Here is a 26,830-nt window from a genome sequence, read left to right as displayed (position 1 = left end):
TGTGGTCTAATATGAGGAGGAAGGTTGAGGTCCTCTTTACCTTTGGGAGCAGTGATTTAAAAGTGTTCAAGATATCACTTTTGATGCATATGTGTAGGTCAGTTGTATCACAAAGCATCCTACCATACAAAATTTTTGCAATAAAGCCTAAAATATAAGGAGATAGCACTATATTTCTCATTAAACCATAACTGTAGATGGTTTAGTCTGTAAATATATTTATTAAAATTATTGTTCTCATGTTATATATTTAACAATACTTAACATCAATTACTGTAAAACGAGGAATTTTTGCGTGCATTTTAATTTCGCGAATTTCGCGAGCGCCAAGATTCGCGAAATTAAAATGCACCCAAAAGTTCTTGTCTACACTTTATGCATTGAATGCCAGTGGCAATTCGCGAAAATTTCATGCCGCAAAAAAGGCTGTCGGCTCCAATTTGCGAAAAATTCATGCCGTGAATATATCATGTTTTACAGTATACTGGTTCAAATTTTTACATTGGTTGTTTCTATCCCTAACTCATATTTTAGAACTATTTTGAAGCACTAATGCTGGGTTTTTGTTTCATCTGCAAATGGTGAATTATGCCTTTAAGTTATACCCAGTGTCCGTATAGAGTTAAGAATTGCAGGCAAGATAAGTATAAGGTATTATTAACTAGTGCTTCCAAATCTTCACTCTCCAACACTAAGAAGGGACTATCTATTAAATGGTGCTTGATTAAAGAAAAAAAAAACTTTGCTGACTGAGCCTCTTCCTGATCTTAAAATGACTTAAGTATGCTGGAAGTCTTTTTTTTTTAATATTAATTACTTCAATGATGTTGTCATCAGGATATCCAAGAACAAATACAACCATAGAGAACTGTTCAAAAGTGTTTTATTAATGTTTATTCCATCGCTGTATGTATGGGAGAAAAGGAATATTGTAAGGCAGATGACTCCCACAGTTTTGGTATCTTAAATAACAAACAAACATCTTTTAACAAATATTCTCAACTGCGAGACTTTTAGAACACTGGGAGCATGTAGAAACCAGCTTCTTAGATTAAAAACAAAAACCCTAAAACCAAACAAAAATTGAGAACATTGTTAAATACATTCAGTGCCCCATGCAACAGAAAGCAGTTCAATTCAATTCATTTCAATTTAGTCATTTCATAAAATCAAAAAGCATTCATGGTTGTATTGTTTTCAGGCTGTGAAAAGACAAAAGAAGAGAACAGCAATGTCCATTTACATCATGATTTCTACTGTGCGAGGTGAAGTTCTGTGGCACCGAAGACCAAGAGAGATTTTGACAGGAATGTGCACCATTTAGCATGGTTGCCATTTGGCAGTGTTACACCCAGCCAATAATGATTACTGGGGATTATTGCATTTGCCGTATGTGATTACAGGAAAATGAATTGTCATTGCGTAGTTGGAAGATTGACATTGATCACCCCCGGGTTTTTTTTTTTTTTTTTTTTTTTTTTTTTTTTTTTTTTTTAATGTCTGTTCATTTTGCCCTCTTCCTTCACTTCAGGCTACAAGTACCATTATGTACAGATTATGTATATTAATATCATTAGCATTTGTTTTTGGTGGTGGTGTTTTTGTTGTTGTTGTGCATTGGAAATGGTTGTCTCATACTTGCTGTAGCAGTTATATGGTACTAAAAAGAACCCACATGAGCCATCACTGCAGCAATAATTTATCGCAATGCGTTATGACCTCTTAAAGCTACACACTGGTGTCACATAGCTGATGCAATGCTCAGACTTGAACAGCAGTGCTCAGATTTGAACTGAACTGAACTGAACTCTGTCTTCTACACATGAATTGACATCAGCAAATTGTATAAAAACAGCATTTTGCAAGGCATTATGGGATATGTTGTTTAATTATTAGAATTAATAAAAAGGTTTGCTTACTGAAATATGTTTTTGTAATCTCTATGAACACCAATGGCATTCAAAAGTGTGCGTGTGTAACCAACAGTGTGTTATAGAGTTTGATGATATTACAAGATTCATGTATTGAATTTCCTTTAGGTCAGCCCATCCTAATTACATCAATTATGTCATGAATAAGTGTGATTATAGAATATTTACTGAAAATTATAAAGGCAGTAAAAAAAGAGATCATCATGTTGAATTTGACTGATACCCTTTTTTTTTTTTTTTTTTTTTTTTAGAGAGAGAGAGAGAATCTAAGAATGAGTACTTTTTTAAATTTAATTTGTATGTACAGATGGACCTGTGTGGTTTTATCCATTGTTGTGCAATTTTTGTATCTTTTTTTAATTTTTTTTCAAATTGTGTAAAGTTGGTAGTGGTTGATCAACAGTTGTTACTTTTCATGATCGATGTTAATTGCTTTGTATAGATTGTTTATTTTAGTGACAGCTGAAGCACAGCATGATGCAATATTGACACTATAGCATGACATGGGAGACAATACTTCACCATTCCATTTTACTTCAGAAACATTCTCATAATTAGGGGTTGAAGTTGGTAACAGAGCGTGACAACTTTGAGCAAACTCATCGCCCAAAATGATGAGATTTTCACTTGAGAAGACATTCGTGAATTGCCAATTATGGTAACCCACTGGTATTGCATCTGGTCATGATAGAATGCCTATTTCAAGTGTGAATCGATAACAGTTTTCATTCATCTTCATTTCCTCTTGTCTTCTTCGTTTCTCTGCATGCACACAGGAAGGGCAGGTGTTGGAACTCTCCCAAATCAATGATGTACGGAAAGGAATTGCGCCAAAGGTAAGTTCTTTCGTCTCCCAATTCTTGGTTGACTGTATGTCTTGCCTCTGTTGATAGAAGGTGGTGTCATAAGTGCGATACAACATGCAGCTAGCAAGTCTAGGTGCAGCTACACTGTAGGCTCCAGATTTTGTTGATACCTGTCCTCTGCCTCATTACTATGGAGTAAATTTTGATGCTTTATCCTGATTGTTGACATTCGTGGAATTCCAGGCATGAGCAGGTGTTAGTGATCATATTTCATTATTATGTTGAGAACTTGCATTGGAATATCCACTGAAGACTGGCGAAGATCATTCTAAACTAATTTCATGGTTACCCTTGAGAGCAAGTTCAGTTTCGATTGTTGCCTGGATAATGTTGAAAACATTTGTAGAGTAACTCTCAAAAGAAGCTGTTCGGGCAGGAGGGACAAAAATGACCTCGTGACTTGTCAGTTGCAGTATAGGGTTCAGAAAGTTTAAAAATGCTGTATTATTGTAGTTCTCTATAACAGTAAATGTCTTTTGATGTATAGGCCTTTTCCCCTTTCATCTTGTCACTGTAAACTGGAGTAATTCTAGACATATGCAATCAATCATAAACGTGCTAAGGAATATGTGGTCTTTGACAGTCGGTTCTTGAACTTCAATGGCATGATAAATAGGAGGCTATGAGATAGATTTGTGCTCAGGACTCCTTTTTCCACTGAGTATGCAACATATGCGGGAATTACAGCTTGTAAAAGCTCGCACAAACATAAACATCAAACAGAGGAGCACTCTGAGAGAGCAGACCTGCGCTAAGCTTCATGATTCAAATATCACCATTTTGTAGGCAGTATCTTCAACGCGTACATAGAGGTATAGGGACAGCTACACAACCCATTTGGTGAAAATCTGATTATATATCATTGACATATTGGAAGATTGAGCTTATTTTATGTCCTTTATGACCCCTATCACCTTTAACCTTTGACCTCATGACCCCAAATTCATTTTCTTTTTTACAAGTTTCATAAAGAGCATACCCTGCAAGTTTGATGAAAATTCATTCATCCATTCTCAAGTTATCTGGTACACAAACAGACAGACAGACAAACAAACATATGGAATTGAAAACATAACCTCCACTGGTTGTAGGTCTCACCCATTGGCGTAGGTAACAATACTTGGATACAAACAACTGCATAGTGTGTGATATTTATATTTCCACTAAAGTGTCTTGTTTGATGCAAAAAGTGATGGGTGTCAGGCAGGTTGGATATATGTATGATAGAAACCAATAATAATGCATTAAGAGAGTAATGTATTTACAAGGTTTGAATGCGTCATGATATCAACTGCTCAAGTCAAGAAGTGTATGAAAACTTGATGTGAGATACTGTGTACAAACCAGGTTTGTGTCTGTTTCGAGGTTTGTTTCTTCTCTGTTCTTGAAATTCATATTAATAGTCATTTTCAGATTTTTCCTCTCATAACATGTAATCTACTCCCTCACTCCAAAAGCTATCGTTTAGTTTAAAAATGGACCAAACCTTCGGACAGGAGGGTGGGGGGTTGGAGGATAGGAGAAAGGAAAATTTATACAATTTAATTTGTCCATCCTGCAACAATAATGAAATGTTATCAATATTCTTTCTGCATTACAATATGGCGAAGTGGGATCTTTTCTTTGGCATGTGTACACCAAACAATAGGCCTAACTGCCTAAATTTTCAGAAGGGGGGGGGGGGGGGGGTAGCATGGGGCTTACTCTAACTAATTGTGTGAGTGAGTAAGTGCAACAATGAGTGAGTGCAACAATTGTTCCTGTTTGAGAAAGTACACTGTAGCTAGCAGTACATAGAATGAGAAGAAGTAATGGCTATTGTGGCAGTGTCATATTCAATTTATAATCGTCATTTGCAATAATAGCTGAATTTTCTCTTTTGATACACCATAATTGTTGCAAAGGCTGAACTTTTTTTTCTCATGTTTGATTTGTGTGTGAAAGATCACACTAGCCATTTGAAAACATTGCTCCAAGAAAGGGTAGACCTGTGAAATTAAGACCTCATAGAGTGTTGACAAGACACCATAGTGGGATTGTTGAAATGGCTTCTGTGTGCCAGTTGAGAGATTCTTACACCTTCAAACATTTTGATTTAATCACCCGCTGTGTACTCTGCATGGAGTCGGCACATTTTTATTGAGTTAGAACTGGCCCAGGAGACACGTTGGGCGTTTCTCAAGCTATTACAGCACGGTGTGAAATGGATAGGTGATTAATTTCCTGGTAGAACCTCCTCCGCCTGGTTTCATCTTGAGTGGTCAAGTTGTGTACTGGCTCACATTCGGCTGCCCTGTGCACACACCAATTATTGCACTTGAGAAGGGGGAACCAGACTTTGCCGGGGTGTTGAAAAGGGCAGTGATTGCTTGCCAAATAACATCACAGTGATGAAATTTGCCCCGGGGAGATGTTGAGGAAATACACCACAATGAGTTTATGTAGCCAGAACAAACATAGTTCAGATGGCGTGCGTGTCAAGACTACAGGCATGCGGGATGAGGGGAGAGCTATTACATGTGGGGGCCAAAGAATAAAACAACCCCTGGGGCAAATCTCTTGACACAATATATTGATGAGTATTTTTTGTAAAGCAGTAACAGTAATACATTTTCAAAAACAAAACAAAACAGAAAAAGAAGCACGCACAACATAACAAGTCTGATACTGATGACTTTGTATTCCAGTGCAGAGGAATCAAAAAGCTACACATATTTGCTCCTAATACGGCAACAACAAATGACATAATATAGTCTTGAATATTAATGATGTGTTATTCTTCAGAGTTTACACTCTGTGATTAAAATTTCAATAAGACCCTCTTGTTTTGCAGGGATACTTGTTATATCTTTCTCTCTTAACCCGTTCCTTCCGCAATTCTCTGAGTACCTTTAATGCCCCCAAACGAGATTCTTTTCGCCCGTCGACAGAGAGGCACACAGGTTGGTAATCCAGCTGTATGAAGGCAGTCAAGCGGTTCATTGTGTCCCCCTTTCTACAGTCAACTACATGTGCCCGTGAACAATGGAAATATCGATCGGGTGCGAGGTATGAATAGAGCGTGCGCTGATGAGCTCTCAGAATCCTTTGTTCTACACAAAACCAGGTACCTGAATGAGGTGACTGGTGTCAGCGAACCCGCATTTCTAACTGATCTCAGCCTTGATCATTATGTACATGTTCGTACGAGTTTACAGCAGAACAAGCAAAAAACTAAACCAGGAAAAGGTACATAATACTGTAAAACCCCCTTTTTTTTAAACAGCAGGAGAACAAATCCTGATAGAATAAACTCTGATCTTTTTACCAAACCCACTTTTCTGAGCATTTTAACACAAAGAAACATGAATTTAGGCCACTGAAGCAGGCACCCTTGTCTTCATTTTGGGAACCTGGTAAACCAGGTTCCCGTATATCAGTTGCTCCCACGGGAACCTGGTAAACCAGGTTCCCGTAAGGAACGGGTTAAATATGTATACATTCACATAGATATGCCTTGATTAATTATGTTTAATGAAATGAAATAAAATTCATATTCTACATTGTGGGCATTGTATATAGTAGTATGCATGTAATATTATAAGTGAGTGTGTTTAATATTTAGTATAAAAGTCCAACACATGCATTTTATGACTGTAGAGAAGTTATGTAGGGAGCATATACTGAGAGTTTTTAAATCAATGAAGAACATTTATATCACATTCTTTATTTGCGTGTACATGTTTGCTTTGATGGGTTCTCTGCTAGTTAGCTGTCTATAAAGTACATGATTGATTATCCATACCAAGAGAGAATCACAGATTTGCTCTAGATAACAGTAAGCACCCATCTGCTGTTAACTGAAATACTTCTCTTGGCTTTTTGAGTATACCTTTTTTTTTCTTGATGATGATTTCTTGTTTAATTATCAGCATCACCTGGCCAACTTCATAAATGTCACAGGTTATGATCAATAAGCCAAAAAACACACAGGAGTGCAGGTAATATGGGAGAATTCTAATTTGACCAGGATTTATTGACAGATGTATGTAGGTACTTGTGGAATGAGAAAAAGGAGCTCTGTCGTGTATATAAAACATGTGGGGGGCAAAAAAACAGAACATGATTATTTCATTGAAAGAAAAGAAATGACAGTGGCAGAAACAAACCTGCCAACTATTATGTTTTAGAATATGTAGTATATTCTATCTTCATCAAAAGAATCTGCATGTGTTTTATGAAGTATGCATTTTTATTTCAAATTTGATGTATCATGCTTAATAGTAAATGCAATTTCCAATTGTTTGAATCTAAGAATTATTTTTCATTTTGAGATATGCTTTTCAGTGTACATCGATATGTGCTTTTGTTCTAATCAGCAAAGGTTTTTTTTTTCTGCAGACAGCCGTATAAACCAAGATACGAAAGTATTCAGAATGGTAAAATAAGGAAAACTCATCTATCGAATGAGTTTTCACATGGTTTCTTGAGTGATACTGTGGAATATAGCAGCTTCTTTTAAACACCAGTGAGCCCACATAATTGGATCTCTAAAGGCCCTGTCACACCTTTCCAGGCAAGCCTTGTGTGCGACTTACGAAGAACAGTTTTTGCTACCCGGAGGTCCCCACAGATGACCCACACATGGCGGTACCTAGCACGTATCTCATCCGTAGTTACCCGGAGTTGTGCATGCAAGTCCACTTTACCCGCCGTCAAGTTTTGGCCCTGACAAATCTTTTTGGGCAAGATACGTGGGCTTGATGCATGTGGGGATTTTCCAGTAGGCAGGACAATTTTTGCAGGCGGACAAGGATTTGGACGAGTTTCACATGCTTCTTTGCTTGCTGGACTCGCTCCTTACGTTCTACTTACATCCATTCCATTTGACCTGCGTGTAGGCGCATGGCTGACAAGTGAGGGCTGACAACTCGGTGAAGGAATTCCTCTGAAGGAATTTGATATGGCAGATGTCCCACAGAATGTCATGCAGATGGCACGTGCTTTTGGCGCAAAAGCATTTATCCACAGGCAACTTACGTACTTCAAGTGGGTCAACTGCCTGTGACTTGCGGCAGCTATGAGCCTGCTTCTGGTGTTCTGCGTGGACCTCTGCGGGCAATTCCCGCAACTCACCCAGAAAAGTTTTGGTCATGCTCAAAACTTGGCTGCGGGTAAATAGGACTTGCGTGCGCACCTTTGGGCAACTACGGGCGAGATGCGCGCTATTTACTGTCAGGTGCAGGCCAACTGCTGGGAGGTCTGGGTAGCAAAAATTTTTTCCCGCAAATCAACTTGCAATGCTTTCCCAGACACAATTTGACAAGGCCTTGAGCATGCTCAAAACTCGTTCCGGGTGAGTCGCGGGGGTTTTGCTGCAGAGGTACACTCAGAACACCAGTAGGAGGCCCTTAGCGGCAGCATCTCGCAGGCAGCTCATACAAGGGTACTTCGCAGCCCCTGTATTTCACTCATAACTGAAAGCGGATCGGTTTCGAAGCTCTCACACGGGTCACACAGACTATACGCAAGTAGCAGGTAAGACGCAAGTACGGAACTCGCCAACATCCTTGTCCGCCCGCAGAAAATCCCTACTCGCAACAAGCCTGCGTAGCTTACCTGGAAACGTGTGACAGGGCCTTAAGGTTCAATGATCTTGAGGCAGGAGCACTTAGATGCATAACAATACTACAGAGGACTGTTAGGTAATGCTCAGTAAAAGATATCCATTTTTATCCTCATATACTTTAATTCATCTGTTATTCATCAGCTGCTAGGATTGTTATTTGATTGTGTCAGTTATCATTTATAATATCCTTCAGTAAGAATTGTTACATAGAAGACTAAGATGATACTTTAGTATTTATCATCTTTAGTATTAGTTTAGTAGAATATCACTTGTTGTTGGTTTCATCTGTGCTGTGAGTGAAATAAAAGCAGTGAATTATTGTAATTTGTTGTTGTTGCTGTACTGTAATGGAATCCCTGAATACATTGAAGATGTAGGTGTTAAACATTTTAAATCTACCTTTAAAGCCTTCAAAAATATATAATGCTGGTATTATCAAATATTGTATGTTTTAGTTCATGTCAATTTCATGTCTACCTTTAATTGATGGATAAGGTTTAGTTTTTACCCCTCATGCCAAATTGATAAACAGAATGCCATTATAATAAAAAAAAACACACACACACAGACAATTTCCATTTTTCCATTGTAGAAATATATGTTCAATACAATAATATTGGACGATTATTCGTGAAATGCATCCACATATGTAGTGCCACTGTAGGCATAACACATAAAATTTTCAAGGAGGAATGAGTTGCTATTGAAAAGAGAGTTCAAATAATTTCTCACAGATTCAAGGAAATACACTGAGATAATCATTTGTGGATCAAATTGTTCTGGAAGTTATCAGAATACATGGGAGAATTTGCTTTGTGTTGTACTCACTCAATGCACCTGCCTTCATTATTGAGCAGTGCCCATCTTCATTTTTTAAAAATTACGAATCTTGTTTATTAAGTATCTGCTCTTGGAACTGGAGCAGAACACTAGATACTGAATTGTTTTCATCAAGATATATATTCTCTAATACTGCCATGCTCTGTAATTAGCACTCATTGTTCCATAGTTGCCAGTTATGGTTATTTTCCTGATATTGTGAGTAATTACAGCATTGCCATTACTGGGCATTGTCATTGTTGTTTATGTATTGATGGCTACTGCTATGCTCATTGCAGTCATTAGCAATATTTTCATCTTCATTATAGTACGTACAATGGTATTTAAATTTTAAGTACAATACAGGATGTTACTATATAGTTATAAATGTATGATTGACACATACGGAGTAGGACTAGGTATACTTGTAATGAACCAGGAGCATTTAGTCACAAGATGTTAAAGAAAATCAGGGACACTATCTTTACCAACAGGGTCTAATGAGTGTGGCAAGGATTCTCTTCTCATTTGAAGGTGCAGCATAAACACGCTGACATTCTGTTGTTAAAAGAATAAATGATAATGAAAAAAGACATTCTATTTGTACTTGTAAGCCTGTTGGATTTGCCGAATTGACCTCTCTCAAAATTCACAAAAATTAAAACCTCACAAAGTATCTGGTGTATACAGTGTATTTCTCATTGAACTTTCCTAGTACTGGGTGTGCCAGGGTTAGCTATACCGGTATTGAAGCTTATCAAATCTCACAGACAGAAATATCACTTATAAAGCAGTGCTTGACATTTAGATCACAGTAACATCATCAGTACCATTGTCAGTCTAGGTTTTGAAACATATCACCTCTCACAGACATTGTAACTGCCTTGGCTTTAGTGACTTCAGGCCTAAATGTCAGCTATGTAATCTTTTGTTGTTACTGATGGGTTGGCTCTTATATCTATGCATTAAATGTGATGCATGTGCAAGTAACCACTGTGGGGTTCATGCAGTAGAGTGGTCGTTAGCATTAGAATGATAATGATTTGTGATGTTATACTCATTCTTTTCATTGGTCTGTTATAACATGTGACATTTTGAAACTGAAACTTGCATTTAAGAAAGAGTTCGATCGAGAGAGAGAGAGAGTATGGGAGGATCAATTTCAAGAGCTTGTTGCTGCTCTGTGAAAGGGTGAATAACCCACATGAATCATTTCTGGACATGTTTGTTCCACATGTGCTGTGTATACCCAGCTGTACGTATTCCTAGCTTTCAGACAAAGCACTCCAGCTGACATTTCGAATGAATTACATGGTCGTACGCTCAGACCTGAGTAAGATGTAAGTAGAGCAGGGAATATTTGTTTGTAGAAGTTTTTGGTATTGTCTTGAAGTAGTGCTCGGATGGAAGAACCAGAGATACAACTTAAAAAAAAAAGAAAACAAATTCTTATCACAACAGCTCTAGAGTGAATGGAAGGATAATACACACGCTGCTGTCTTGGTTGTTGACTTAATTATAAGACTTATATCATCGTGCACATGGCAGATTGTCGTTGATGCACTTCCATGTGCACGGCAGATTGTCACTAGACTATGGGAGTGCGCATAGGGTTAACAACATTCTGCCATGCACAGGGAAGAGCATTAACAACATTCTGCCATGCGCACGACGATATTGGATTGTTTTTCCACACCAAATTCATGTTGACTACAGTAAAGCTGGTGAGTAAAATCATAGGAACAGATTGGTTGAAATTTATCAAGTGGCCCTGAATCACAAAAGTGAAAGAATCTGAAATTTTTACTCCTTGTCATTGAATAGTGACAGTGGTTATGTCCACTTATGCGAATATACTGAGATGATATGTGCACACACACAATAAAAAAAAATATCTATATTTGTGCAATTGTACCACTAAGATCTATCTAATGCAAAAGCCTCTAGATTGTGTATTTATGTACTTGCACCCTGTCCTTTGTCTCAGATTTTAGGTTAAAGTTAGATATTTGCCATTGCCTTTGACACTGTACACATTGCATTAGTGCTGGCCACCAGATACTACCATTATGCTGTCGATTTCTGAAGGTGTGGACAGGATTCAGCCATTCAGAAGAAGTATTTTACCAGCCAAATAACTTACCACAGTGCTTAAAATGTGTGTATAGCGTGAAAGCTGGAAAGGGTGAGCAATACTTCATATGGAGCCCTAATGGAAGAATCTGGGTGACTCGGTATTTAAAGACTGAGGATTGAATTCTTAGTTTGGTTACAATGTAGCTTCTCACATCCCAGTGAGTAAATTTGGTGAGCGACTGGCGATGGCTTAGCAGAACAAACAACAACCATTATTGACTCAGGCATTTTTGGTATTATAGCATCTGGGCACTCTCGAAAAAATAATTGTACATACACTGTAAAGATCATTTGAGCTGTGAAAACTTTACACCCACCAGATATGTTCAGGAAAGAAGCTCATTGGAACAGAGTCACACATGTGTCCTTGGCTACATGTTATATTCTACTGTTACAGAATACAATAGAAGTCCAAAGTAGGTTTTGTGATGAAGTCTACATTAAATGTAATACTCTGTAAATGCTTGCATTGATTTCTGGTATCATTCTTCCCCCCTCCCCCTTTTTTAGTAGGGCAAATATATCAACATACCTCCATTTTGTGATATATTTGGTAACACTGTGTGATATGGAGAGTTCTCTGGGTTCTCAGAGCAAAGATCTTGAGTTTGAATTCTACCCACAGTGTACTGTATTATACGCCAAATATCTCATGAGATTTTATTTTTGTGAATTATGGTGAGTTGGGTGCATTACGCGGATTTAAAAGCATGCAAAAATATTAACTCCGATCTCGATGTGACGTGCATGCATACATTTCTCCATTCAGTAATGTACTCTACAATCTTGAATTTGACCACTCACGAAATTGTTGGGAAGTCCCAATTTGCTAAAAATCAGACTTGCTAAATATATTGTTTTATATAGTACATCCTTGGACAAGATTATTCATGTATAACGTTCCTTATGACCAAGGAGAAAAATGGCTATTTGGATAGTGTATTATGATGGCAGGACTGTAAGGTAGAGCAAATGAAATTAAGCTGTTTTTGTAAGATTATGCAAAGACTATAGACTACCAATGTTTGATGTCATAGCCATTCATCACCATGGAAACTGTTTTTTAAGTAACCTCACCTGGCCAGGTCTGTGAAGACTATTGTTGCTAACTATGCTCACACCTGGTTCCAACTCAAGCTGTTACAAAAAAAATGAGACATCACCACTCTATTACCTTTGCATGAATTATTTTCATTTCTTTTCCTTTCCTTTTAATTCCATATATGTTATAAGTAATATGATTGTTATCTCCAGTATTGGCATTATCATGGTTTGTAGCTATTTCTGTTGCTGCCTTTCACAGTAACAGACCACTCCTCCAAGTCAGTCACTAGTGGCCTTTTCTATTTTAAAAAAAGATCAAAACTTTCATATATTTCATAGAATTGTGATAATTGCTGGGCACATTTGCAAGGAGAAACACTATTCATTGATCTTTGAAGCAGCCTTGACTTTTTGTCGTCTTGCATTGAGCCTTAGAGCGTGGTTTGGCTGTCTAACAAGCGTAATCCATTGTGACCCTAGTTATCATACATTATATTAAAGGACAAGTTCACCTTCATAGACATGTGAGTTGAGTGAATGCAGCAATATTAGTAGAACACATCATTGAGAGTTTGAGCAAAATCGGACAATCCGTTAAAAAGTTATGAATTTTTGAAGTTTCTGCTTAGTCACTGCTGGATGAAAAGACTATTATAGCTTGTGATGTCACATGAGTACAACAATATAAAGAAAGAACAAAGAAAATTCAACGTATTTCCATTTTTCTCGCGTAACAAAAGAACATTCGACTTCTCTCTTTCAGAGGCAGGGAGAATAATGTTACCCTTAACATACGTCAATAGCAAGTCGAAGAAATGTGCACTTTATTCAAAAAGTGAAGTTTTGTGAAATTCTCTTTTTATTTTCCTTATATAGTTGTACGCATGTGACATCATACACTGTAGTAGTCTTCTCTTCCAGCAGTGACTGCGCAGATACTTAAAATATTCGTAACTGTTGAATGGATTGTCCAATTTTCCTCAAACTTTCACTGATGTGTTCTACTAATATTGCTGCATTCTCTCAATCCTTATGTGTATGAAGGTGGACTTGTCCTTTAAGCCTTCAGTACCCAGGAGTTTCCTACAATGTCATCTTCTGCTGCTCCCCAAAGGAGGCAGTAAATTTCACCAGTTTGGATGGGTTAATAGACAATGTGATAGTATTGTCATGGAGATTAGGATGCAGAGTAAGGTGGTACAGGTATGACATAGGACATAGGGCTGTCAAAGACTAATACACCACACCCCAAACATACGCACATCCATACACACAGACACATTCGAGTGGTGGGCGTGGGCAGTCAAGGAGCTAAAAGGGTTACTGCTCCATGGAGCTGAATCCCAGCATGCGCAATTACAACTGTGTAATGAACACTTTCTAGACTGATACTAAGACCAAATCCCACATACATTTAAATGATGTATCATGAGACTGCAGTTAAAGCCCCAGTCACATATAAACAGGAATTCTCAAGGATCTACATGATGATGTGGGGAGATCCGGGGAGATCTGGGATAGTTTCGACCTCGATGGAGTGTCGATGAGCGTTGATATGACTGTACACACGGTATCAACACGGCAGCTACATGGATAAGGCCGGAAGAGCACGGCGTCTACACGGACAAACACGGCATCTACACGGATCAACACAGCAGCTACATGGCAGCCACATGGACCATCCCAGATTTCTCTGCCAACATGACAGTCCATGGATGACAGCGGATGTTTTTGACCTCCAAAAGTTGTCGTGTTGGCCTCCTGGATGTCCAAGGATGCCAAAGGCGTTGGAATTACAAGTATTTGTTCTGGACAGAACATGTTGCCTTACCATCATTTCAGCTAATGCAGAAAGCGTATCAACCATTGGCAACAGCAGGATGAGCAAGTTAGTGACAATTTTGTAGTGAACAATTCTGAAGTCAGTTAATGTTGCCATATAATTCTGGGCACATATAAAATACTGTGGAACCAGCCTTTTGGACATTCAGAAAACTCAACTTACTGAAATATCAGGCAAGAAATATTAGATATGTAAATGCATTGTGACTACAGACACGGGTTTTTGCAACATTATCTACGATCCTTGACTCATCTGTAATTTCATGTTTGTGTTTTTAAGAATTACGGAAATGAAATCTTCACTAAAGGGCTGTATATTACACCATTACATGCATTCATCTCCCCCCCCCCCCCATATCATGCACATAAGTGACATTTTGCATACTAGAAATGCATTTGACAGCTAAAAGAGTAGATGAAAAATGAGATGACCGTTGACCTTATTCAGAACAAGCCAAACAAACATGCATAACCAGTTTTTAAAACACGTAGTCCTAGCAATTTTCCCTGTGTCCTATCTTAACATGACATGTCGTCCTGATAACAATTCCTACGTTATGTGCTTGGCTCGCATGATTAAGAGATAAGGGAGCACAAACTGAACAGTCTGAAGAGCCATTAGTTATATGTTGGAGGTAGTTCATGCTTTTCCAGAAAGCTTCAATTTGCTCTTATTAGGGAAGAGATGAATACATCATTCACTGTTGCCATGGTGACGGCTTGTGATCTCAGGAAGATGTGAAAGTGTTTTTCCTCCTTTTTTAACTCCAGCCTCATTGTAAGTGTTCTCTTTTGACTCTGGCTGGCACAAGCTTAACTGATTCTTTGATTGCTTTCATCCATTGTCCAGATGCTATTACACAGTGCAGGGCATTATGTGCTGAAGTTTCCTCATGTACGCAAATATTCTTTCACACAGCAGTTTTCTCTATAAAAGGGCTCACAATTCTCATAGCCTTCTTTGCAAACAGAGAAGTGTGTTTAGCTGTGATATGACAGTTATTCAATGCATGGTAAAGGGCAACTGTACAGTTTTGAAGTCATACAAGGTAGTGTAAAAGTCAGATTTAGAATGCTGTACAATGCTGTTCATTTGATGTCTGGCAGTCACTTTATTTCAATTTTAAACAAGTCTTTTTACATCAAAGAAAGAAATGCATATTTGTATGATGAAGTCTTGGTCAAAGGTCATGACATTGTGAAATATCTGCTTACCCCTTTGAGGACTGGCCAATTTTGCTATAACACATGTTTCCCATAGACACCTGCCTTAGTATTCTTGGAGCTAGTCTCCAATGGGTTAAGCTGCACAAGTGGTATTGTAACTTGTACAATTCATAAAATTTGGACTGGATTTGTTGCATTATCAATGCCTGTGTTAAAGCTTGTGTGACTTGCATTCCCTTTGCTTTATACCATTTATATCACTCAAAATATTTATCCCCTCCCTGCAGATGAATATTTTTAAAGAATATGTAATATTATTTTGCCTTAGCCTATGAAAGAAAGGAGATATTTATTCAGTAACCTCATAGGCAATCATTCATGTGAATGTACTCTGTGCTATGCGCATCTAAACAGTGAATAGATGGCAGTTGCATAATCTCTTGTTTAAACGAAAACTTTCACCTTGCATAACAGCTAGAGGCTGTATACATTTACATCAGGGTGATATACTTCCTAAATCATTCCATTCTTTGTTTCTTTTTTGAAAGGATGGTTTTCAATGAGCTATCTGTACATGTTACTGATCTCTGTGGGCCGGTCATAAAATGGAAATCCATTCTTTTGAATGTGCAATCTCAAAAGTTTACAATGGAAAGTAAACAGAGGAAGCTAGGGCCATGATTCCGCCTGAGAATGTTTATTTATGCAGTTCAGGCACCGCAAGCTGCAATCATCCCCATCCCAGCTTCCCTTTTGGTCTCTCCCCCTCTTCCTATGCATCTATTCCATACTCTTCTTCCCATTCCCCTCCCCCTCCCCCTCCCCATCTCCCTTCCCATTCTCTCCCCAGATGCATCCATTCCAAACTCCTCTTCCCCCTCCTGTTCTCCTCCTCTCCCACCCCCACCCCCTCCCTCCTTCCGACCCAACCCTATTACCACCACACATTATGCCTATCCCTGGATGCTTGAGAATTTGGGGCAAGGTATTCTCTATCTCTCATGCATACACACAGACTTTCTTTCTGCCTTCTAATAACCATGGGTTATGTAGGGACCCTTCAGTATATTTTGCCAATTCCCTTGTCATGGTAGTCTGAAATCTCAGCCTGTTCATTCAGATTTTAATGCTGGCAAACTACATTTATATTCTCTAGCTCTGGGAAGACACTCTTTGGTTTCCTTCTATAAACATTGGTTGCCAGTGTCTGTTATATCTGTGACTTTTTACCTGTGAGAACAAACTAAAAAGAAAGATTGAAGTCCCTAAATATCATGGCATGCTCACACCTGAGCATACTTTTAACAGCTTGTCAAGACAGACTAAAGGTAAATTGCATGCTGCATTTCTGATCAGATTCATATTCATACATTCTTTTTTTGTGTGTGTGTGTGACCCACTTACAATGTATTGGTATATCACATAGGCTTCTCAGCATACAGATTAGGAACATACATTGAGGGCTTTTAGGAATTTGCAAGAAATCAATCTGCCCAACCACTCAAATGTCTATTCTAGATTTGTCCTAGTGAAATTTTCATCTCCAATTTCATGGAGCTGTAAAGGCAAGGTAAACACAGGCATGCACAAAGCCGCATACAGCATTATTTGCATTTAGAGTGAATTGTGTGTGATGGAGTCAAATATTGTTTCAGGTTCACATTGTTCAAAGCTATGTCAGAGAGCACTAGTTTCCTTTCCACAACAATCCCACACAATAATATCAAGCAGAAACGTCTTTGAATCTCATCACTGCTCTGCAAACAATGATTCTTTATTGAACAGTCACCAATCTGACAGAGTCGTGATGTCACCCGTTTCAATTCAATTCAATTCAATCATAGTTTATTTCCAATCATCGAAAATCAAAAAACATAGTACAAAGTATACATGTGATGAAATATTGTTCAAACGTTTGCATAAGATACGAGACATATTATAGAACAACATATAACATGTACAATATTTAGGAAAACACTGTATAAATACTTTGTGGGCGAGCGGAAAATAAATTCGATTATGGAAAATAGTGATCCACTAAAAAGCATAGCTTGTCGGACGTGGATCGCTAGACAAATAATGAGTAAATTATATACTATTCTATAACAATATACATGTAATTATTTTGAGATACACCGGTTGGGAAAAAATATAGAATACCAATGCTAGTGCCCGGACACTGCTCACTGAACCACGTGTACCGGGAAAATATGACAAGGACAACACGTTCGTACACACATTCGATTACCCACACGTATACACTGTAAGACGCGAGACAGTACCGAGAGAGGAGAAAAGACGGTAACAATACAAGTCTACGAAGAACAAGAGACAGGAAAGGAAGAGGAGAGAAGAAAGAAGAGAAGTCTGCACACAGAACACGCCAAGTGCTGCGACATCAGGACAAGTGAAGGCTCAAGCATGAATCAAAACAATTTAAATTATCTAAGATTATAAGTAGAAAGTAAATATTTTTTGAGTTTGTATTTAAATGTAACAAATTTGGGGGAATCTTTTAAACTATTATCTAAATTATTCCAAAGTCTGGGTCCGGTATAAAGAAATGTATTTTGGGCATGTGCGGTTCTCATTAATGGAAGATGAAATTCGTATACCCGTTGGCAGATGATTCAAATATCTAATCATACTGTAAGTTAATATCTGCATTGTTTTATAAATTATGATTTATATTCAAAATGTAAATAGTTTGTGCAGTTTCCTGGAAGAAGAAATTTCCTGGCAGTTTCACAGACTTAACGTCCAATAAATATCTGTGCACACCCTTTAAGATGCACAGAAAGAAAAAAAGTCTCTACTTGAATTTGGGGGCGGGAGGGGGGTAGTTTTCCTAATCTGAATGGTAAAAAAGAAATGCATAGAAGTCACTGTTCTATGCCATTATCAAAATATCTGTTTTGGGGTCACCAATGCTCCAACCTCTTCTATAATATTGTATTTGTTGCATGTAACCAGAATGGCATTAATTTGTCAGAAGTCATTACCATCTTCCATGTGGTTTGATTTTCTTTCTTGTGATATTTCTGGTGGTCATTCATAGAGGATATAATATAGGGATATTCCTTTTTGGAGACAGAGGAGTCCCAACTTGTGCAGTGCTAGCTCATTCACGATGATAGAGGCTGCTGGAGTGTGTGGATTCTTCCCTCCACCTTACTGCCAACCCACCACATACTGAGCAGTGTATGGGAAAGGTAGCATCATCTGTCGTTGTTGGCTGGTACACACACTGACTTTCCTCAGTCGTGGCCTGGTGGACTCTGTCAATGACGGAGACTGCTGATCAAATTCAGATTCAGTTGACGTCACACCGCCGCCCTGCCGTCCCGAAATGGGTTCCTCCTCTCTGTTCAGAGCTTAAAGACTCCAAGCCTGTGCTCGAGAGGAGACCATTTTTCCTTTTTATCCCATGGCCTGGTCTGCCGATATGTAGTGCACGGGATTGCTGCTCCTGAATTAGCTGGCTGAGAGGGAGAATAGGGAATGAAATGAGGCTTTGATGTGCTGCGATATATTAGATCAGATGACATCAAAAGGTGCGAGACTGTGTCATATTGCTACAGGTGCATGCTCAGCTGAGTAGTAGCTTTGAGCACGCAAATGGCAAGTGCTGCTTAAGAAAAGAAAGGAATTGGCACCTGATAATAAAGACCCAAAAGATGGGAGCACACAGAAAGCATGCAAACACTTCCACTCTAGAGCTTTAAACGATAACACAGATGTGTAGTCTTAGCCCAACCCATACCAGATCTTTGATTTCTACAAGCATCTACGTTTTGTGTACTGATGTTCCACTAGATATGAGCACATTATGCTCGCTTGATGACAGAGCATAAAATGTACGTACAGTGTATTTGGGAATTTGCATCAGATACATTGTAGAGCAAAGCAGTTTTTACCTTTTGTAAATGGTGGAACAAAGAGGCATATGTGAGTGCTTGCAGATGTAATTACAGTTTGGGCTTAATGTGCTAGATAGATGGCAATAAAATATATTTGTATGTCTATCGTTTCCTGGAGGAGTGCCCATGACAAGTTGAGAGATTATAGAAAGAAGGGGATACAAGGAAAGGAAGCAGTACCTAGATGACATAAAAATTTCATAGAGCATTTTAGGAGAAATTGTCTTTCAAATGACATTGTGATCCATCAGACACAACCATATATTCTGGTATATGAAAGGAAGTAAAGGAGAGCGAATATGTGGTGTATTGGGGGGGGGGGAGAGGGGGAGGTTAGTAAAGGCTGAGGGAATGCTCTAGCGTGGAAGGGAAGTGTAGGTCATATGAATGTTAGATTGTTCCAGGGAACTGTTTATACGGCATTCTGGGAAGGCATCTCTGTTTGACATTTTGACGTCATCAGCTATCTCTTGCTCTCACTCTCTCTCTCTCTTTTCGCTCCATCTCTCCCTATCTCTCTCACTCTTTTGCTTTCATTTTTTTTTTCTCTGCCAGTATACCTCTCGCTGGCTGTTTTCATACTTTTCCAGGGAGCTTTGAGTGGTCTGTCTCTCCTTCCGATACTCCTTCCCATCTCTCTCCTCGTTCTCTCTCAGAGTTCCTTGGGAACTACTCAACTGTCGCGTTTCCCATTAGCCTGCCTTGATGCGATATGCAGAGGGTTTGTCTGCTAATCATCGCCTTGGCTGGGTTTGGGCATAAATTGTCCTTTTTAATGTTCAATCTGTTCCATATGACATCACAGTTTTCCCTCCCTGAGCCAGCTGAGCTGCAGAAATAGATTTTGAGGAAAGATGTATCTGTGCTTATGCTTTGTTGATGTAACCACTGGTAGTCGTACATATTAAATAGAAGATTTAATTATCTATTCCTGATTGTTTGAGCATACACTTGTATGTATTTTGTGTACATATCTAGATAGATAGACATTGAATGATAGATAGAGTCAGAGAAAGAGATAGGTATACGCATTCACACATACATCTGTAACTTGTAGATATTATTCATTTGTGTTATACTATGCGTGTCTGTACCTCCATGTACTTTACAATACCAATTTGCACTAAAAAGTAGCAACTTGGAATTGACTGAGCTAAGAAAAGGTAGTATTCATTTGGTCTAGTTAATGACAATTTGTAAACTGTAGATGTGTAATATGTTTTCATGATTTTGATCCTTATTTACTGTATGATGTAGAAAAGAAAATGTATGTCTCAACTTTGAGTAATTCTTTTTTTCTCTTTGAAGAGAAAATTATTCATAAAATGTTAGCTTGTTGTTCATAGCAGAGTGCTTTGTGAGCATGGATTTTACTCTTTGTACAATTCTCAAAATGGATAAGGAAATATCCTCTTGAAGGGAGAGAAAAGAGAAGGTCTATGTGCCATTTTACATTGATACCACCATCTAGTAGCCTTCTCTTCCCTTCCACTTGGCCTCTTAATGCAGATGGTGTATTTTAATACCAACATGCAGAAATGGAAGCCAGATCTGTGACTCATTTCAAATATACATAAATTTATGTACAACCTGTTCCAACTTGTTCTGTAAGGTTATGGAGGTCTGGCAGTGAAGGCAGGTGTATATGAGATAATTTTAGATACTCACAGGTGTTTAGTCTTGCAGAAGTCGGAAAGCAAATTTCTGTAGAAAAAAAAGAAAGAAAACGCATATAAGATTGATGCATCCTCAGGTGATATTCAGGGAAAGCATTGTAGGTGAAAAATTCTACAAAACTATTCAGTTTTGGAAGTAACTAACACTCCATAGTTTTACAGAACATGATCCATGGGATGCTGCTAAATGAGCAAATCAAATCAAAAGAAGATTAGATTATGCCAATTATGTCCAGATAAGCTATGAATTGGTGGTAATGATGCTGTTGCATCCAATGATGAAATTCTCTAGTCATGAGCATCATTATCATAATACTAAGTACCAGTAATTGTAGCAGTGGTGGCATTAAAAACACAAGTTTATAACAAGCATGTAAGTGATGAGCAATCCAATGATATCCTATAATATCGACCTTTTTGATAGGTGTATAGTCAAATCAACTCTTGCAAAATAAAACATCTTACACTGGAGCATTCCTTAGAAATTCCTTGTGTGATGACATGGCAAACATTCTTGATGAGAGAAAGGCAAGATGGATTCTTATTCAGTTAAGATCAAAATGTAATTCCCTCTGGTGGGACTCGAACCCTTGCCAATTTAATGAAGAACTGATGAGTGTCTAAACCAACTAGCCTCTACACCTGTATGAGATGTTGACTAATATAGTCAGATTACTTAAGACTGTAACAAACAAAAGTGGGGTTTAATCAGTACTGAAGAAAAAAAAAATACATGAAATTCATTCCAAATGATCTTTGCTTGGCCAGGCATGTACATGTAATAAACCAGCATGCATGTTGGTTGCACTCTGAGAAGGTGGCATTTCATTCCTGCAACTTGGCGTGATGCGGCATGTGCGTTACTGATGATGTTGTGTTCCCTAATGCTTTTATGGATTGGACTGACCTTTATGCTCAATAGAATCCTCTGGATTTCTGACGAGACTCAAGCGTCAACCCCACCCCCCAAACCCACACGGCTGCTTTCCAGTGTCAAGATTACCCCATTCCCAGGGACCCTGAAACAACCTCATTTTACATCCAGTGGAGTCTTCTTCATCCTAACCATACCGTTTTCTGTGTGCGTGCTGACAGTTTTTGAGCTTTCCAGTGTCTGCAGTACAGAAAATGCCTACCAATTACCGTATGCAATGCAGTCATTTATAATTTGTCTGCTATTTCCTATAGGCTTTCCAATTCATTTTTGTAGTGTCGACATACACAAGCATCAATTATGTTTATAAATGCATTTCTTTTATTTGTCTGGCCATGTCATAGAACAACAGGCGAGACCACAGATCACATTGGATTTATGATACTAGAAAATTGGACATTAGTGTGAGTGGTCGTTCAGGGTTTGCTCATGCAGAAAAAAATTGGAATATTTTTCTCCTTTCCTTATTTTATACTTATTTGTCTGCAAAATAATGCCAAAGTAGTGCACTTCTCAATATTCCTCGTTATGGAAAAGAGCAGTTGAAAAAAAAAAATCCCTCAAATGCCATTACTTGGTCTGCATACTGTACGCTCTGATAATTCTTTGAACAAGTTTACAGTTGCTCTATGATATCTTGGGTAGATGAAAACATGGTCAATATGTAGTATAGAGATTACACTCTATATTACACATTGACCTACATGTGTACACTACACATTCCTGGTGCTGGAGGCTTGTTAGTTCATAATGTTACTATAGTTATTATCTGGCAACCAGAAAGAGGCTTTGATTTTATCTTAGCACAGTCATTAATCATTCAAAGCCTCATGTTGAATTGGCAACTCAAGTTTCATGATTGTATGACAGTCAGTTGTTACAGCATCATCATGCATATTGTGCATGCAAGACTTGCAAATATTGGCAAGATGAATTAACTGTGAAAACCATAAGGCCAAATTCTCTGGGTAACAATGAGAAAGACTGAGAAACACACACACACACACACACACACACACACACACACACACACACACACAAATCATGGGATTCACGCTAACATTACTTAATGGGATCCAAATCTTGAGGTTTTATCTGTGTGGACATAAAAATCCCAGCAAATAGTGAGATCAGCATCAGCATCCAAATCCAAAGAAATCTTGTGATTATTTCGGAATTACATCGTGTGTCATAATAATTTGAGAAATAATGCAATAATGTACAGCATGGTGAGTGTGTGAACGATGGAGCAAAAAATCAAAAAATGTTGAGATTTTTTAGCCCGTCATTCAAATATGCATGATTGAACAGTGCAGGAACACAAGGACAAGGATCACCATTTCAGAAGATTTCAGGCATGCAAAGTTTCTTCGACAAATTATCTCGATTGGCAATTAATAAGATATTTCTGTCTGTTTGAATATGTACAAGAAAATCTCTGAATTTGGATGGCAATTGCTATCCCTCTATTTGTCTGTGTTAATGCAACTAGTGTTTGAATTCCATACTAGCTGCAAGTTTATGGTATATATGTGACCCGCTACAACAAAAGGATCCTAAAGTCGCTGACGGCTGAGCCGAGCAAATCAAGCTTGAAGTCGCATCATCAAAATTGGTCAAAACAGTCAGATTTCTGTTTTTGGCATAATTTTGTAGACTAATGTTTTGTCTATCATCTGCCGAAATTTCAAAGCTAAATGGTCAAAGGAAAGGCAAGAAATTCCTGTTTTTCTGGGCCATGATTTTTCTGACTTTCGATGTGAGAGAAGCGTGTCCGAAGCTTTGGATTTAGCGCGGCAGCCAGATTCCGCCCCTAGCAACGAGGGAGTGATCTTATTGGTCAGTGCGTGGCATTCTGATTACTGATTGGTCATGCGTAGACCGCTGTTGCTAAGCTTGAATGAACATCGCGGAGGTCGCTAGGAACATGCCTTCTATTGTCAAGCGGTGAAAACTGTCTCGCCTTCCCTTGATCATGATAGCGTGGGAAGGAACACTTTGAAGGCGTTTTTCTTGAAACTCTGATTTCCTCAACCACTTGACATGTGCTCATAAGATCATTGATATTTCCGCAACCGAGTGCTTTTATGAGTTGTGCTATATGAAATTAAAGAAGAAGAGTAAGGGAATAATGTCATGCCATGTTCAGAAACTTGTCCTCCCCCGACTTTCGGATCCTTTTGTTGTAGGGGGTCTCATATAATCTGATGCTGCATTGAGACTTACTTCAACCTAACCAAGAGAGCAACTCGTAGTGTTTCGCGTTATATTTTCATGTTTTGACAACAGAGAGTGATCAGTCTTGTAGCATTAATGAGGCACTAAAGAGATGTCATATATCTAATGATGATATGAACTGAGCACCACTTCATTTCTGTATATAACTTCATACATTGAAAAAAACTTGGAAAGATTATTGAATCGTATCAACATCAACCAGATCAATTGATCAAACCAGGATATGTAGATGAAATTGCTTTTCTAAAAGGTGTGCAAATTGATGTAATATAGATTGTGCTCTTTTCATTTTGTCTTTATTGCCTCCATCGTACTATGTCCGTTTTGCAATATGACGTACCTGAGATATGGTTTGGCATACTGCTTATCTGCTGTTTGGGAATGATTGATTCCATATGACCCTAAAACTCTTTTGTCTTCGTTTATTTGATTTACATGTGTTTACCTGTGAACTGCACCATGTTTGTAGACTTAGAGCCAGGCTTATCAGTCCAGGAAATGTCAAAAATAGTGGCAGGTTACCGTATGATGACACAACACCAGCTTTCTTTGAGTTCACTCTGATTTTGCCCAAGCGATAAGACAAACCAGATTTAAAAAAAAAAAAGGAGAGGAACAAGAAGAAAGAAATAGAATGTACTATTTAGAAAAGGCTTCGCGTAGATTTACAATGCCTGCAAATTCATCACATTTTTGGTGAACAGCTACCGTGGAATTGAGTTTACATGCTTTTGTACTTTCATTCTCATGGGGAATTCATCTTGCATTATGCAGCTGTAGCTTGAACCAGCCTTTGCCAAACCTGGGGCAGGCTCTAGGATGACTGTATAGTAAAACTGTTCAGAAGGATTTCATACAACATTGAAATATGATACATGTTTGCATTATAAAACATTCAAGCTTATTGTGCATCAGCGTCTTCACCTGCATGTATTCGAGCAGAGAGCAAGCTCTGATCGTAGCTATGCTGTGAAAATAGCTCGAACTGCAAATGCATGTAATAGCACATAGCATATTGTTAGAAGTATTGATACTAGACAGATTTATTTCTGAACTCTACTCCTTACGGAGAAGGTATGAATGCATTTATTCAATTTTTCCTCAAAGTTTGAAACACACTTTTAAAAATTCATGATATCTGACTTCTTCAATCTAACAAGAATCCCATGGTCAATCACACATGCATAGAATGTATATCTTGCATAATCCTTGGCCCAAATTCAGCATTTCCCATCCGAGGACAGTCACAAAGTCTGATTAAAATTGTTACCTATTGACTGGGAGATTCAACACTTGGATGCATATTGGCAATCATGATGCTGAAGCTTAGATTCTATGGCATGTTTTGGCCTATGAATAGGATCAAGCGATGGTTTCTGGTAAAAGCCTCCCTTGAAATAATGGTTGACTGCCATAGAAATGACAATTGTAATCAAGGTTTAAATCTGGAAGACATCCTGATGCATGTGTTGAATACAATGTGCCATGTGATGGATTATACACAGTGCCTACAATAATTCCTGCTGTAATTCCAAGCCATTGACATGTCACCAGTACATGTATGTCCACCCACCACCACTCAAGTGACATGCTTTCTGTATCTTGCAGTTGAGAAGGTTAAATTCTCAGAATGGTTTGATGTTTTCATTGCCCCCGCCCCCTACCCTGCCCCCTACCCTGCCCCCTGCCGACCCCCACGGCTGACACATAAGAGTTGACATTACCTTTCAAACAGAAGGGCAGACTGGACCATGATGTGTGTCACGCTCCATCTGGCGTCAGCTAGCCTGACTTTTCACATTGTCATAGTGCGTACATTGCACTGTGAATTTCTACAGAGACAGTGATGTAAATCAGTATGCACATGACAACCATGTCCAATTACTTTCATCAGTGCATTAATCTCTGTCGGTACTTTTATGCCATTTTGTTTTCTAGAGTTATCGTTCATGATATATCAAGAGCATGTATTCAGACTTATCCTCTGAAATATTTACCTTCGTGCTGCTTTCTCAATAATTATTTCATGTATTTTCCTCCCATCAAAGGCAGTATCCAACCCTGTAAGACATCAGAATTCCATCAAAGTGTATCTAAGGAATGGAATTGTTTTTCTCAACAGTCAAACAGAAAATCATTTTGGCTGAAAATTCAATATTCATATCAACTGAAAGTCTTTTTGTAGTGTATTGTTTTGTTATCAATTCAAGTGCTTCCTCAATCTCACAGCACATCATGTAAAAAAAAAAAGAAATGCAACATTTTTTTTCCTGTAATAAATGCCAAGGTACTTCTTCTGAGTGAATTGAGCTTTCAGTTTTAAAAGAGTATTGTGATTGCTAATGAGGGTCACTTCCAAGGTAAAATATTTTCTTGTTATTGCAAATTCAGACAATATCTAAACTGTTTAGGACAAGTCCCGACTGAACTTAGGCAGGCGTCTATGGGAAATGCGTGTTGCAGCAAAATCAGTCCGTCCTCAACAAGTTGTGCTTAAATTTGTAAAATATTTTGACATTATTTGATTTAAGAGAGCAGTCATTTCCTTCCTTTAAAAAAAGTGAGCATGTAATGCATATTTGGCTGTAACAGGTATTTAAGTGTCTGATTTACACGTTCCTTTAGTTAATCTTCAAATTTTAGTTTGTG

General features: G+C 38.2%; 1 protein-coding gene across 11 annotated transcripts in view; it reads left to right on the top strand.

Moving 5' to 3' along the window:
- LOC139721565 (1-phosphatidylinositol 4,5-bisphosphate phosphodiesterase beta-4-like) overlaps nt 1-26,830 on the top strand; it is a 181,659-nt gene that overhangs the window by 44,719 nt on the left and 110,110 nt on the right. For 10 of the 11 annotated variants that reach the window (XM_071632895.1, XM_071632897.1, XM_071632898.1 and 7 more), the window contains one exon: nt 2,708-2,767. In XM_071632895.1, the coding sequence (XP_071488996.1) occupies nt 2,708-2,767 (60 nt within the window). Of the gene's footprint in view, nt 1-2,409; nt 2,590-2,707; nt 2,768-26,830 lie in introns of those variants that run through there. The other variant, XM_071632899.1, reaches the window with a different exon arrangement.

The sequence above is a fragment of the Diadema antillarum genome, unplaced genomic scaffold (assembly GCF_040938485.1).
Source record: "Diadema antillarum isolate AM-2024a unplaced genomic scaffold, OU_Dant_1.0 scf00000145, whole genome shotgun sequence".
NCBI lineage: Eukaryota > Metazoa > Echinodermata > Echinoidea > Diadematoida > Diadematidae > Diadema > Diadema antillarum.
The sequence above is the reverse complement of the archived record's forward strand: the minus strand, read 5'-3'. Positions and strand labels throughout refer to the sequence as shown.